Below are 14,409 nucleotides of genomic sequence, written 5' to 3'. Positions count from 1 at the left end.
CTTAGGCTTGTTTCTGCTTTCAAGTTCTCAAAATAAGTCGTTTCACCTTTATAGAGATAGAGAGAGAGAGAGAGAGAGAGAGAGAGAGAGAGGGAGAGGGAGAGGGAGAGGGAGAGAGAGAGAGAGAGAGAGAGAGAGAGAGAGAGAGAGAGAGATTGCTTCAAACTACTGTTGCCTGTGGTAACTCCACTTACGACAATGCACAACACCTCCACCCACAGCAAAGACAGGAAAATGCAGGCTACCCAATCAGCCTACAATAGAACCAACAAAGAAGTACAGTACACCAGGCTTGGAGCTTGACACAGAAATGTCTTTATTAGACTATGTACACTTTGTTAAACACTGCTGCACTATTACTGCTCCCATCACTGAAACATGGCTGATTGTTTGAAATGGAGCGTGTCAAGTGTTTCCCTGCAGTGTCCAGTCTAAAAGAGGTGACATAAACTCGAATAAGCGTCAGTGTTTCTCAGTCCCTTTTATTTCCGTGCTGTTTAATGAAGATTTTAGGTGTAGTCCATCCCTCTGGTGCCTTCTTCAGTCCAGCTCGTCTCCAGATTCTTTTCAGATCCCTCTCAAATCGTTTCTGTGTAGGAGAAACACAAATCACTGTAGAGCTAGAAAACTGCTGGAAAACTGCGTTTTGATTGGAGCTTACAGGGTAAAAGGGACTTTTACACTTAATTACACATAAAATAAACATTTATTTTCTTCAGAGCCTGGTAACAGTAATCTACTTATCTCATGTTTTCATTTTCTTATCAAACAAATTCACCTCATACTCTGGTTGACAGGATCTCTATTTCACAAAATAATATTTTTTACTTTCGAAAAGAAGAAATTCCCACCTGTTTCTTCTTCCTCCGACCTTCCAATACTCTTCTCTTCAAGAATTTTGTCCGTTTCTGCAGCTTCTTGTATTTATGCCGGTTTATTTTCCGACGTCGGATCTCTAGAACATTCTTACAACTAAGAGGTGTTGCCAAACCCTCACCGCCCTCCAAAACAGGGACAGAGATAGGTGGCAGCACCTTCTCTTCGAGCAGCTCTACGTCTTCCTGTGGCTGAGCGGACTCCAGCAAGGGAGGGAGGGAGTAGCGCAGGGAGAGCCAGCTCTCCAGAGGACTTACTGACAGTTTCCGTGGCACAAGAGCCTCGTCCAATTCAGGCTCAAACTGCACCCATCGAGGAGGAGGTGTGTTATCTGCTGCTGTTGAATAGTTTCGCGGTTTCTGTTTCGTTAAAGTGCAGGACGCACGAAGAAGTGGTTGTAGACATCTATTCAAAAAATCTCCATGGGACTGAACTACATACATTTATCAGAAAAGAAAAAGAAATTAAATTACAATGAGTAACATTGCAAACAAAATTGGTGTTTAAACAGCCTCATAGATAGATGTAGACTTACACGTAGCTCTACGTAATAGACTGAGATGAGGGACAACCCTTGAAGTAAACATTGTCAGTGATCATCCAAATAAAGTCATCAGGAATGGCTTCACTGGTCACTGGTTCTGAGGGCAAAGTAGTGTGTTAGTCTTGTACAAAGCTTTCCAACTAGTTTTTACCTAACACAACAAAATACATTTCAAACCGAGTAACTTACCCTTATTATATACTTGAATGTACATGAATTGTCAAAAAAAAAAAGTCTTGATAGAATTAAAGGATTGTTTTTATTATCAATTACTGTTATGATTTATTTCAATAATTTTTTTAACTTGTTTATTAAAATATTAAAATAAGTTATTGTCAATCAATTAGTTATTTGCTTTTATTATAAACTTTAGAAAAATCCATCACTATGGGCATCACAATGCCCTTAGCCATAAGGCTTCAGAGTGGAGAGTGTGACACACTTTAGGAGTTAGGGTAAGGATGGGGTCAGGTTAAACATCATTATGAGACATTAGATTTCAGATTAAAATAAGTGGAGACCGATACCAACGGAAAACAGACTTCACTTCCCCCATAATCTAACGTTGCTCCTGAGCATTTACACTCTAACCTTAGCGCTCCCGGTTGATGCTAAATTAGCTAACGTTAGCAATATTGCTCAGCTCTGCTACGAAAGTCACGATACTATCATAAAAAAATAAGCAACATACTACGTCCGCAACCAACTATCTAACATCACGTATACAAATGATTTGCTATTTTAAAATACGAATTACCTGATATTACTGTAATAGGGATTTTTGTCTTCAATGTGACTTCAGAAGCTCACTTCCGAGCTGTGCGCTCCGAATTCAACACGTTTCCTGTTTCGCCAAGACAACAAAGGTTCCGCTGCAACAGTACAGACAAGAAATATCAATATATTACCAATAATACTACTACTACTGCTAATAATAATAATAATAATAATAATAATAATAATAATAAGAAGAAGAAGAAGAAGAAGAAGAAGAAGAAGAAGAAGAAGAAGGACAACAACAACAACATTTGTTGATAACTTTATAAAATTTCAGTTTGAATTGAATTGAAGCCATAATCCGTATCTCTTCATAACAAGAAAAGTATCTCGTTATAACGAGATATTTTTCTCAGACGTCGGATTTTAAAAAGTCCTGGTCCAAACTTCACGTGGCATGTTGACTCCTATTATAAACCAAAACCATATGGAATTTGCGTTAATGAGGCAGTGGACAGATACTCCAGGATGATCATATGGCTTCACGCATACTCCACCAACAGTGAGCAGATAGGTAATTGCAGGATTCTTTCTTTCAGAGGATGAACTGAGGAAGGGGACCACAGTAAGAATCCGAGCAGATATAGAAAATAGCATGATGAACCAAATTCAACTATTCTTACGCCAGGGCCAGATGACGATTTTGCCGGATGATGCTACATCTCACGATCCATCAACCACAACCAGCGAATTGAGAGCTGGTGGGTTTCTTCAGGGATCATCATGCTCAGTACAAATCGATTTCAGCAACTTAAGGTGTCCGACATTTTTACTGTTCTTGGACATGATAGAGTGGGTCTGGGAGATGGGTAACGAATCCTCTATTTATTATAGGGGTGGAAAGCAGGTAGCCTACATTTACTCAAATACTTAAGTTTAATCTTGAGGTATTTGTACTTTACGGAAGTATTTACATTTTACATTACCTTTACTCCAATACAATTCAAAGGGACCTGTTCTTCTTTTACTTCGGTTCTACTACTACTTATTTTAAGATGTGTTACTTTCAGGGTTAGATTCTTATTTCAAAATATAACCTCTTGAACCCAGAAAAAAAGTGTTTCAATTTCTGTTTCTTTTTCTGTACTAAATCCTGGAATGTCCTTTGCGTTTGCATTTTAAAAGATACCTACTGTAATTCACTTATTCATTTCCCCCTAAGGCTCATTAAAATTAAATGCATTTATTTCGTCCTTGTGGCACAGTTTATACTGGCAGAAAGGAGGGAAGCCACCAATTTTTGATTGCTCTAGTTCTACATATTTGTGGGTAGCCACATCAAATTATTCTTTCATGGGAGCTTTCTGTCTTAGCTTTTATTTAGATGTTGGGAAATGAAACAGCTACAGTGCAGAGACATCTCGGGATTTTCATTATGGGGCATTATTTTATATTTGTGCAAAAATAAATGATTATGTCTATTGAGTGATGTGATGCAGAGGAAGACAAGATTTATACAACAGACTGTAAAGTTCTCAGGGAATTTATTTTCAATAAAACAACAACAAAACATTCATCGTTGTAAATTTTGCTGGTTATTAACTATTTGCTTTATTGTTTATACATTAGCCATCAGTTTGTGATGATAAGGCAACTGAACTGTGAAATTTCCCTTTTACAGAAAAGTCTGAATAGATTTTAAAATAATTTTATTCTACAAAACCTTTCCAAAATAATATTAAAATTTAATGATACAAGAAAAAAACAACAATAAATTGCTAACTTGGCAGTAATATTGAAGTGTTGGTCAATTCCATCTTAAAACAATGGCCTATACATTATACACTATGTACTCTAACTAAATATGTATCTACAAAATCAGTAGTTGTATTTGTAGTTATGTTCTTAATGACAATATAAGTATTCACTGTTTTCTTATAACTGCATTGCAAATTTACTGCACTGAAAGAGATCTGACTGTTGAAATAGATAAAGCTTTATAGATGACAACAATATTATTTATCATTCAAAACAACACATACAGTATAAGCAAATGACAGGATACTAAATGTCATCATAGAAGTACAATATAACAGAGGTACACCAAAACTTCAACTTCAACAGGAATCAAACCAATAAATAAAAACATGTATTTGTAAGGAAAAAAAGCAACTCGGAACATAGATATTGGTTAAATTAGTTATTGATGGATACAGTGCTTTCGATACATTATGAGACAAAGCAGACAGTGCTGCAGTATACAGTGCCTGCATAAGACCACCATTTCTAAGAAACTAGTGTTTTAAAAAAGTGATGTGAATATTTTAATTTTATTCTAAATCTAATACTGTTGTCTAATTGTTGGCTCCAGAACATGTTAGTCAAAGCAGTGAAGTAAAATGACTCTGATGGACAAACACTAAGTGTTTACACTTTAAGGCCATTTCATTTTATTTGCAGTACATTGATGTCTTTACTGTGAGCTGTGCTGTTAATTTTCAAATCTGATCTTCGAAGATTCAGATACGGTCCGATTTGGATTTCACCTAGAAAGTAATCAAATTTACCTGCATCCATCAGAAAAATTCCATATTATACAGGAGGTTTTGTTAGAAAATACCCATCTCTGATTTAAAATATTTGGTATTATGTATAAAATTAAGAATTTTACTGAGCCAGAACATTTGTTGATTTGGCAGATTCATCTAAGCAATTATCTCCTCTGTGTTGCAGCAAAAGTCCTTCTCCAAATCTCGACAAATATCTCAATGGCATCAACTTTACCCTGTGTAGCCAGCACATCTAGGCTTTAACAAGATAAACTACATCCTTTTACAAATAACGCTAATGTATTTGTAGATGACATGTGTGCCTTTTAAATAAGGGTGGAATAAAAAAAAAAAAAATAGTTACCAGGCAATAGATGTGCGAAAAGGCAAAGACAAAAGTGGAGGAAAACACTGAGCAAAAGCTGCACCCCCCCTTTGTGCGGCATCCTCTCTGATGTCGCCTAGGTTTGTTCATTTCTGCACCCTGGCCATCACCAAGCAGCAGACTGGACAGGCTCCATTGGCTTTTTCTTGTCCTTTTCATCGCTTTCCTTCTCATCCCTGGTCATGGTAAACCCCTGCACTTCTCTCATCTCTCAGAGGGATTGTGACTTATGGGAATGCTTTGGGAATAAGAAAGACGAGCATTCTCAAAACTCATGACACAGATTCAGGTGTCATGATGCACTTCATTCATATGATAAGTCATATGATATTGATGATTAAAAAATTGCCAAGCATTTTAGTCAAAACACCCCCCACAGAAAACACCTGAATAATACATGAATATAGTTGGTATCAATGTACTGTATACGCAGTGTTTTTGGTTTATCTGATCATAGTTTGAGTCCTTGAAAGACTATGAAAGGATTCTGGGAAAAATCTAACCTGAAGATGGAGATCCCGGTTGCAATCTGGTGGGTGAAGCTAACAGTTCTGCACACAGAGATGCACAAACAGGAAACACCTGTGTAAATTGTGTAAGAAGACTACAAAATGTTTTAATGTTCTGTAGATTCATGGAAGGAGCTGACTCACAGATGAGGATTGATGATTGTGTGGTTTTTCCAATTTGATACGGATGTCTGTCCCCTTTCCTCGTTCAGGCTTCCCGGGCCCTGATGGACAGGTAAACCTGTGTTTTAAGTCAGTCATATACACTATGTATATAAATAAAATGTTCACTACAAACTACTACCATCTTCTTTAATCTTTTAAAGCTCACTGCCTTCATTTAAACCCTCGTCACTGTGTTAGTTCATGACAACTGAATGAACCTGCTTCTCCAAGCACTCCTAACCTCTCACCTAAAGAGTTACCACGATTGGTGGGACTGGTGTTGTTGATACAGTCCTCCAGCCAGTTGCTGTAGTTGAAGGAGTCTCGTTTGTGCGGTGTCCCAGCAGATGACAGACTCTCCTAGGGAGTGTGAAGTGGGAGGACACAGCAAAACCACACATAAGCCGTTTAGACTAAAAGAAAAACAGATGACCTAAAGAAAAGTGATCATGTTGTCTCACAGGGAAATAGGAATAGAACATTCACCAGGCCTGTGTCATAGTCCTCTGTTGCCTCTGTCTCGTTCTCCTCCACCACACTGGTGAAGCTGCTAGCGTTGGAGGATGAGCGGGAAAGGTCATGACCCTCAGGGATGGATGGGGCCCTGCCACTGAGATAAGAACTACACCCTGGATTACTCACTCCAGCACAGCCAAATTTGACTGTATCTTACGTATGAGACATAGTCATTTAACGCTGCAGCTTTAATGCAGCAACTGATGATAAACCAGCGGTTCCACAAACACGAGTGTGTTAACATGTAGTGTGTATTCCAGGATCGAGATACCCGTATGATATGGCTGTAACTTGTCTATCATACACATCATACACACCTGTTCTTAGCAGTCGTGAGAACCTCAGGAGAACTCTGATTGGATGAGTTGTCAGATTTGGGGTCTTGAGAGACGTGACCGCTATCAGGGGTCTTCTGTGTATTTGGAGAGCTTTCTCTACTGCAACATGAGAAATATAGAGATAAAACAAATCAGTTAAAATCAAGAAAAGATAGTAAATGAACCTAAGTTATGAAGATTTAGATGTAAAATATCAGACATACAAAATACAAATGGTGTTTTGTACACACAAAATAAATATACCAAGCATTGTCTTCTCTCACCTCTTCTCCTGGACTTCTTGAATATTTTCAATACCAATTGCACTGCTTCGCCTGGAGCTGAAAGGACCAGACTTTTTTCTGGTTGGACTTTTCCCCGGGATGATCAAAGACTGGCAGAGGGACAGAGGACAGTCAGTGACAATCAGTGTCAGACATAAAATACCTTCACCTTGAATATCTCTGAGAAACAGCTAATTGATATAACAAATTTAGACTTAACTATTCAAATATTTAGTTGTAATCATGTTGAAAAAATGGTTTTGGTAGTCTAGTGTTAAAATATGCACTTTATGACTTAAGGTCAAGACTCGGTGCCACCCTTTTAGCTAGAGCGGAGCACACTGAAGCAAGAGATGAAAGGTGGATTTAAAGGCTCCACGGCCTACTGCTAAATACGGTTTCTCAGCGAATGCTTTGTTCATTCAATCTCACTTTTAAAGCTTTCAAAATCAGAACTTGAAACAGCTTTTCATTCAATGTGCCTTCAAAGAGCAAGAGAAGTATTCCTTTTGATAATTTCTCTGTAAATGGGTAGGGTTCACTAAATCATTAATATTCATCAACTTAAATCAAATAGAGAATTAAACTGGGGTTAAAATATGCAGAAAACAGAAGGTTAATAGACACAGCAGTAACAAGGATGGTTGGTTGAAAGAGGAAAAGAAATTTTCAAAATTATACAGAAGGATGGTGCCTTCAACTGTGACTTCTATTGTCCACTCATTTTGCAAAGCTTATCTTCTAATACACGATTTATCAAATGTATTAGTGTGAAAATGCAGCAGACCATCTTTGCATATGTTTAATGAAAGATATTTTATCACAGGTCTATAACATGCAATACATACTACAGTATGTTAGATACAAATAGGGTGCTGAAATGTGTAAAGAATGGGTTTGGCTATGATGCAGTGGAGCCATGCAGAAAAGTAAGGAGCAAAAGGGAGAAGTGCATAGTTAGAGAGAATAAGACATGAACCTCTTCTACTGTTCCTATCCCTATGGCACTGCCTCGACGTCCATATTTACTGGGACTTTTGCCTGGGACAAGCAATGACTGAACCACAGAGGAAAAGGAGAGACAGAAAAAGAGAAAGGAGAAAGACAGGCAGATATGGAGAGAGCAGAAAAGAGATAGAGAGGTAGACAGAGTGGTGATGACAGATAACAAAAGAAGAGAAGAGGGTAAAGGGGAGGAAGAGAGAACATGAGATATATACATGTAAATATATGTGAGACTCCATGCAGTAAGTCATGTTGTTCAAACAAAATACACAGCACTTGTTAACTGGAGAGTACAAGAAGAGACATTTTGGCTCCATGGGTGCAAAGCAGGCAGCTGAATGGGAGAGAGAAATGATGAGCCAGGAATGAGAACCATGTGCCTGTGAGAGAGGGGATGAAGAAGAGATAAAAACAGCAGAGGAGGACATACAGCATGTTACACATTAGGTTTCACAAGACTGGGGTATGGGCAAGAAGCAAGCTTCAGTTATATTTATTAATATAGCATAACATGGTAGTTAATATTACTAATAATGCTTAATAATTCTTGAAGGTGGCTTCTAAATGTGATCTAGAATATATGAAGTTGCTGACGGGTCCGCTTGGTTGCATATACTGGACAAAACTAACATAATATTAGGAGAAAGGCAACAGTAACACTGTCAGGTGACGACCTTGTAACTACTAATTTTCATACGTAGAGATGCACATATTTTTACCTTATGACAGAACTATTCATTTGTCCATAATAACAATTAAAAACATTTTGTGATCACCAAACAACTAGTCTAGACTGGCATGCACAAGTACACACACACACACACACGCACACACAAATAAACAGGCCATATTCATTAAAATTAAGTGAGCACAAATGAAAAATGCTGATGCCAGGGGGGATTTTAATAATGAGAACACAAATACAAATTGTAGATGTGGGATGCAGCTTTAACCCAGAGGAAAAAACCAACCCAATATTCTATAGGTAATCAAGGTAATCAAGTCTGTGAGTGTTCAGTAACTCCATCTTGGGGCAGCAGACAATGACCAATCATTGCAATGTGAGAGCCAAGTTTAAAACCCGGGCCTAAATGCTCCACTCTAAGGAGTGCAGCCCTTCTCTGTGAGACATTAGTGCAGCAGGCAAGTGAGGGAAGAGGGGAAAGGAACTCTAGTAGAACTACTGGGGGAGCAAGGCTCGCCTCACTCAAGACCAGGAGTTGTGGGACTGTACTTACTATCCCTGGGAATTTGGGGCTCTCTGCAGGGTTGTGGTTAAAGCTGCCACTCAGGCTAGTGGAGATTGTGTGCTGCTTCTTCAAAGTAGCACCCATGGCATCCATAGACTGGCTCCTGCTGCGGATCACTCGCTACAGGGAGAGACGAGGAGGAGGACATTCATTCAGATGGGGCTGACCTCCGTGACCCCCCAGCATCGCTGTACAGCAGTAAAGGGAGAGAAGCCTCGGGGCTGTCCCTGAACACTGACCACTACAGGCACAGAGCTGGCCTGATGCTAATCCTGACAGACAAGGAAGCAACAGAGAACACTACTAAGCTTTAGTGGCCGGAGGGGGGTTTAGATGAGTCATTAAGTCGAGGTAGGTAGTAAGAGAAGAGAGGGGAAGAAGAAGGACCAAGTGGCTCACAGATGTCTGGCCATGCTGAGTTTAAACACAGCCAGGAGACGTTTAAAGCCCAGTGCACCTCTTTGCAGGCATGGAACAGAGTAAAGAGGAAGAAGTGTCCAGTGGTAGAGGAGATATATCGAGTCCCTTTTACATAACACATGACAGCACATAAGAGCATCCCATTAATAAGTGATCAGTGACTGAACATTGGGACATGCAGAGAGCACAGCAGCACAAAACAGCTGGAAGCCAAGAGTGGTGTACACAGGGGGAAAGAGCAGCAGAGCTTTACTTTATTTAGATTAATTGAGGTCAAGAGAGGCTGATATAGTTCTTACAGTTTACATGTAGCCAAGAACGATCCTGAAGGACTGTCAGATAAAAGAGGTACAGTATCTGACAGCTGGTACAAACAGATAGCTCTGAACTGTTTCTATGCTGTAACACTCACCTTTATATGATAGTTTACCAAATATTTCAACATTTGGGGAAAGACATTTTCTTTCATGCTGAAAGATTAAAAACAGGTCCTTCCAAAATGTGTCTGCTACAGTATATGAAGCAACAGTTAGTAGTGGGTTTGCTTAGCTTCACATAAAGACTGGAAACAGGGGGAAACAGGTAGCCCAGCTCTGTCCACTGGATTTCAAAGTGGGAAAAGTTTTCTTTTTTGTTTAAACGATACAAAAGCCAAAGTGTAAAAAAATAAATACGTAGGTCATAGGAAATTGCCCAGCTGTTTCAGGTCATTATGCTTTAGGTACATCCAGCAAATTTCCAAGAGTCTGACCATTCCTTTAATTGAGACACATAATACTTCGTATGCAAAAAGACTTTAGCTTCTTTTCCACTGAAGCAGAAAATTGCAGGAAATTAAGCAATCAGTTTAAAGCCCAGCCCATCCTGCTGCCTCTCCAGTTACCTTGAAGGACTCAAAGAAGCCCCCTCCTCCTGCACTCCCATTTTCCAATCTGTCATCCTCTCCTCCAATGCCCATTATGGCCTGGCTGTGAACATGGAGCTCCTCATACAGGGTCTCCAATAAAGCTGACCGCGTTCGTTCCTTAAAACATATCCACACATATACAAAGTGAGACATGAAGTAGAATGATTCAAAGACTTTTTAGTAAAAAGCTGTAAAAGTAAAAATGTTGTTTCTTTTTACATCTCACCTCTAATTTGGCAAATTTATCAGCTTTGTAGCAGGCTTGCTCGGCATTAATGAGCTTAGTAAAAAGGAATTCACGGAAATCAGGACCCTGCGAAAAGACCAGAGAAGAGACACAAGGCATCATGTGGTAACTATAAGCTAAGCGAGACGTGGAGTTTGAACTGGCTAGAGGACACAAGTTGTTCTTTCTCTTACTTTTTTGAAAACAGCAGGGTTGGGGAGGGCCGGGCCAAAGAAAGGTACATCGTCCCTGGCTGTCACTGACACCTAAGAATAATAAGATTACATTAATTACTATTTACCAAAAAAAGCAAAGTGATGGAGAGGAATGGGGGAAACAGGTCACCTTGTAGAGAACATTATCAGAGCAGGGGTTGACCACTTGGACCACGACGTAGGCATGGAGAAAGTTGGAGGCAATCATGTCTGGTACAAAGGGAGTGTTTTCCTCTTGGAATACAATGGCCACAATGTCGTTCCCTATGTGCCTCTTTCTCTGCAACTGCAACACAACAGCCATAACTTAAAAAACTTAACTAATGACTGGATGATTGACCCACTAAGTCTTGATAAAGCATAGCCTGTTTCAAAAAAATGCTTTTGCACCAGTGACAACACAATGCTGGCAAAAACGTGTTGGTGAGCAGTTGTTTTACACAGCTTGTAAATCATTTGAAAGCATGTTTATGTTGAATAAAATAAAATAGCTTTGCATATTGTACAAAAGTCCCGATTTGTTACATCATATAGATAAATACACACAAGTGTCACAAATGTAAGCATATGAATTTGTGAAAGACCACCAGGGTGCGCTGTTTCCTTTGTCCGCCTGAGCTGACTCTGCTTCACAAAATGAATATACGGACATTGACTCGTCTGCGTTTGTATAAACCATGATCGCACATGGTGTCAGCTTGTGCTAATGTATCAGTGTTTGTGTGAAAATGATTTGGAGAAGAGAAGACGAGGAGGCTTGAGAGCAATGCAGGGTTTGCATCGCAGCATTTACTTACTATGAAGACTGCTTCTCCACACATGCAGACACAAAGGCTTGAATTTAAATTGATTTGTGTTTACTACTAGAGTTTTTGAATATATGCCGCAGTTGTTTGGCATAACAGGGGGGAACATGCAAAATGCGGTGCCATGGGAACCTGTCTGACAGCTTGCTGTGAATCATGAAAGGTGTGTTAGCCTGGTATTGTATTACACAGTACCTGCTGGGTGTCCCCCTCTGTATAAGGCAGCTTTGTGGACACGTGGAACATGACCTCTTTGTTGCGGTAGTTGCAATATACAGATTCTGTGCCAGTCTGCCCGTGAGTCACATCTAACCCTCCACGGAAACTGTGAGCACACAGAGCCATATTAAACAGGTCATTCTCCACCATCACTGCAGTGGAATTACCATCACTCCTGTAGCTAGCATAATAACATGCAAATTGCAATTTGTCTCCTGTTATAAATTGTATAATTCATACCCTTTAAAATTGTGCAACTCAATTTTCTCCCCTAGAAACTCCAGGAATTCTACAAAGGCAGGACTCTCCTCATTGTTGTTAAACAGCTCTTCCTCTGACGTCTGTGTCCAGTGAAAAAAAAAAACAACAACACACAAACGTTAATACTTTAAGGATGATTGAAAATTATTTATGCGGCACAAGTAAAAAAAACTCAGAGGGTGGTTTATCCTGGAGACCATATACTGTATGTCAGAGTCAAATAATTTTGCCACTTATGTCTGTCTTACAAGTGCATTAAGTGTTAAGGGCAATGTGTGAGAACACAGTAAAAAAAAAAACAGTGGTTAAGATTTGGATACCAAAGCTATGGCACAATGACTATTTTAGGTACTGCAACAGATTATTAGAGTCAACAAATGCATTTGTACCCAGTGTGTGCTTGGTACTATTCAACATCACTGCCTCGCACTTGAGACAGAGAGGTGGTTTTTATCAATTACAGCAGTGGGTGTAACACATAGTTTAGAGATAGGCTTGTGCACTAATGATTGGCTCGGATTTAGAGTTGATTAACTATTGTCAGTAAAAGGAGTAGTGCCGCGAACACAGAAAACTGCTTCAACACAAACATGGAAACAGAGCCCGAGACAACAATGCATCGTTTTCCCATTGAGTAATTCTGTTTTGTTTCCTGTGTACAATATGCCCACTTAACCACTATGCCTTTCTTGTCCTAGCAGCAGCGCTTACAAGGCCTTGCACACACAGTTGACAAGAGGGCCGCGATTGCCTCAGAAATTGAGGGGGAGGGTTGGAGACAGCCACTGTGACTCGGCTGGACTGAAAGGCATAATTTAGATAGGGGGTGAATCAGGACAGTGAGCATGAGGATGTCAGACATTACAAATATTAGCATATGATCATGGTCCCTGAACCGAATGCAATGAATATAAAAGAGGCCATGCATTTCCCTCACTTTACATCCAGGTCTTTTAGCTTACCTGTCCAAACTTATGATAGATGACCCCGAACTTGAAATTGTTGCTTATCACATGTTCATCAAAGGTGACAATAAGTCTTGAAGCCTGAAAATAACAACAAATTAAAGTTGATATAATACAATATAAAAAAAATAATATTAAAACATATAAGGACATTTTCATAGCCTTTCAAGTCTGGTGCCCCTATAAAAACGGACATATATTTGACTTGGTGTAATTACGATATTGCTAGTGAACATGTTTTCAAATTAAAGTGTGTTGGACAAAATGTAAAAGTTCATGGCCAAAACATTTGTTCATTTTTTTAAAGGTACATTATATAATGGTTTACATGCAGCTAATATTAGACTAAAATTGGTGACTTCACCGATTTTCACGTTGCTTCCTATACTTCTTATCCTTGCTTCCTAACTCCCTCTGGCTTCCCTGTGTAAAATGCAGTTCAATGTCTGGCTGATAAATACCTCTGGATGACATCATCTTGAAAAGTTTGTCAGTATAGATGATGTCATTTGTACTGACACCACCAAAACCAAAACATTTCTCTAGGTGATGTCAGGGGGAGGAGGTTTTAATCAAGAAGCAGATGTATATTTTAATACATTGAAGGCTGTTAAAAGTTTAATACCAATCACATACATGTACTCCCCCAACTAGAACCATTGGAAGCAAGTTGAAATTCGGTGAAGTTGCCCTTTAAATCGTCAGCTGTAATCGCCAACAGCAGGTGCAATTATACAAACCAAACTGGAGCTTACTTTTGGATAAAGGACGGGGAAAAAACGGTCCACGTTGACTTCTTCACAGACAAGCTTGGGTGAAAAAAACAGAAACAAATAGAGATGAAATGTAAAATGTGCTTAGTCACAGACATAACATGAAAGTCCCTGCATGATGAGAACATCTCTTCCTACCTTGGACATTTGGACCACATTTGGAAACTCAGTCAGACAGGAAATGGGTATAACATCTTGGAAGGTTTTCAGTTTGGTCCTGGTGAAGTAATAAAACAATCAGTGTGATCTGTAAGCCATCCAATATAATGCAACATTTCTCAGAAGCTATCAGATGGGAAAGTAATGATCCGGTTTGGACCATCATAAACTTCCCCACCCTTGCCTCTCTTTACCTTCTCGCTCCATCTCCACCCACTTGCTGGCCTAAATAGTCCATCTGTTACTCTGCTGTTGAAATGACAGTCTCTCTTTATGACTCTCATGATAAGATTTGTGCTGGAGGAATATTTGTCTAGTTATTATTGACTATTTCAGCTACA

At 39.3% G+C, this 14,409-nt stretch overlaps 2 protein-coding genes across 23 annotated transcripts in view; both read right to left on the bottom strand.

The window, feature by feature from the left end:
* Positions 1–292: 292 nt before the first annotated feature.
* Positions 293–2,271, bottom strand: aurkaip1 (aurora kinase A interacting protein 1). Its single transcript, XM_067528034.1, has 4 exons — positions 2,178–2,271; positions 1,412–1,517; positions 852–1,309; positions 293–589 (listed from the first exon to the last, which is right to left on the bottom strand). Exons 2-4 carry the CDS (start codon positions 1,461–1,463, stop codon positions 473–475), a joined length of 627 nt encoding a protein of 208 aa, XP_067384135.1. The 5' UTR covers positions 1,464–1,517; positions 2,178–2,271; the 3' UTR covers positions 293–472.
* A 1,393-nt stretch (positions 2,272–3,664) lies between these two features.
* LOC137139366 (rap1 GTPase-activating protein 1-like) overlaps positions 3,665–14,409 on the bottom strand; it is a 47,076-nt gene continuing 36,331 nt past the window's right edge. For 15 of the 22 annotated variants that reach the window (XM_067526506.1, XM_067526495.1, XM_067526498.1 and 12 more), the window contains 18 exons: positions 14,048–14,126; positions 13,892–13,945; positions 13,134–13,217; positions 12,151–12,251; positions 11,887–12,016; positions 11,016–11,171; positions 10,865–10,936; positions 10,671–10,757; positions 10,421–10,561; positions 9,106–9,237; positions 7,842–7,919; positions 6,863–6,972; positions 6,579–6,698; positions 6,232–6,367; positions 5,994–6,105; positions 5,725–5,804; positions 5,575–5,622; positions 3,665–5,309 (listed from right to left, as the gene is read on the bottom strand). In XM_067526506.1, the coding sequence (XP_067382607.1) occupies positions 5,614–5,622; positions 5,725–5,804; positions 5,994–6,105; positions 6,232–6,367; positions 6,579–6,698; positions 6,863–6,972; positions 7,842–7,919; positions 9,106–9,237; positions 10,421–10,561; positions 10,671–10,757; positions 10,865–10,936; positions 11,016–11,171; positions 11,887–12,016; positions 12,151–12,251; positions 13,134–13,217; positions 13,892–13,945; positions 14,048–14,126 (1,681 nt within the window). In that variant the 3' untranslated portion in view covers positions 3,665–5,309; positions 5,575–5,613. The remainder of the gene's footprint in view (positions 5,310–5,574; positions 5,623–5,724; positions 5,805–5,993; positions 6,106–6,231; positions 6,368–6,578; positions 6,699–6,862; positions 6,973–7,841; positions 7,920–9,105; positions 9,238–10,420; positions 10,562–10,670; positions 10,758–10,864; positions 10,937–11,015; positions 11,172–11,886; positions 12,017–12,150; positions 12,252–13,133; positions 13,218–13,891; positions 13,946–14,047; positions 14,127–14,409) is intronic. The other 7 variants (XM_067526497.1, XM_067526496.1, XM_067526518.1 and 4 more) reach the window with 7 other exon arrangements.

Source organism: Channa argus, chromosome 13, assembly GCF_033026475.1.
Source record: "Channa argus isolate prfri chromosome 13, Channa argus male v1.0, whole genome shotgun sequence".
Classification (NCBI taxonomy): domain Eukaryota; kingdom Metazoa; phylum Chordata; class Actinopteri; order Anabantiformes; family Channidae; genus Channa; species Channa argus.
This window is presented reverse-complemented; position numbering and strand designations above follow the sequence as displayed.

Bases quoted from the DNA above. Each gene is read 5' to 3' on its own strand.
- aurkaip1 (XM_067528034.1), bottom strand. From the start codon at position 1,463: ATGTTTACTTCAAGGGTTGTCCCTCATCTCAGTCTATTACGTAGAGCT. The intron at 1,310-1,411 runs GTAAGTCTACAT...AAATGTATGTAG, and splicing joins TCTATTACGTAGAGCTACGT to TTCAGTCCCATGGAGATTTT. The intron at 590-851 runs GTGGGAATTTCT...TCTCCTACACAG, and splicing joins GTCGGAGGAAGAAGAAACAG to AAACGATTTGAGAGGGATCT.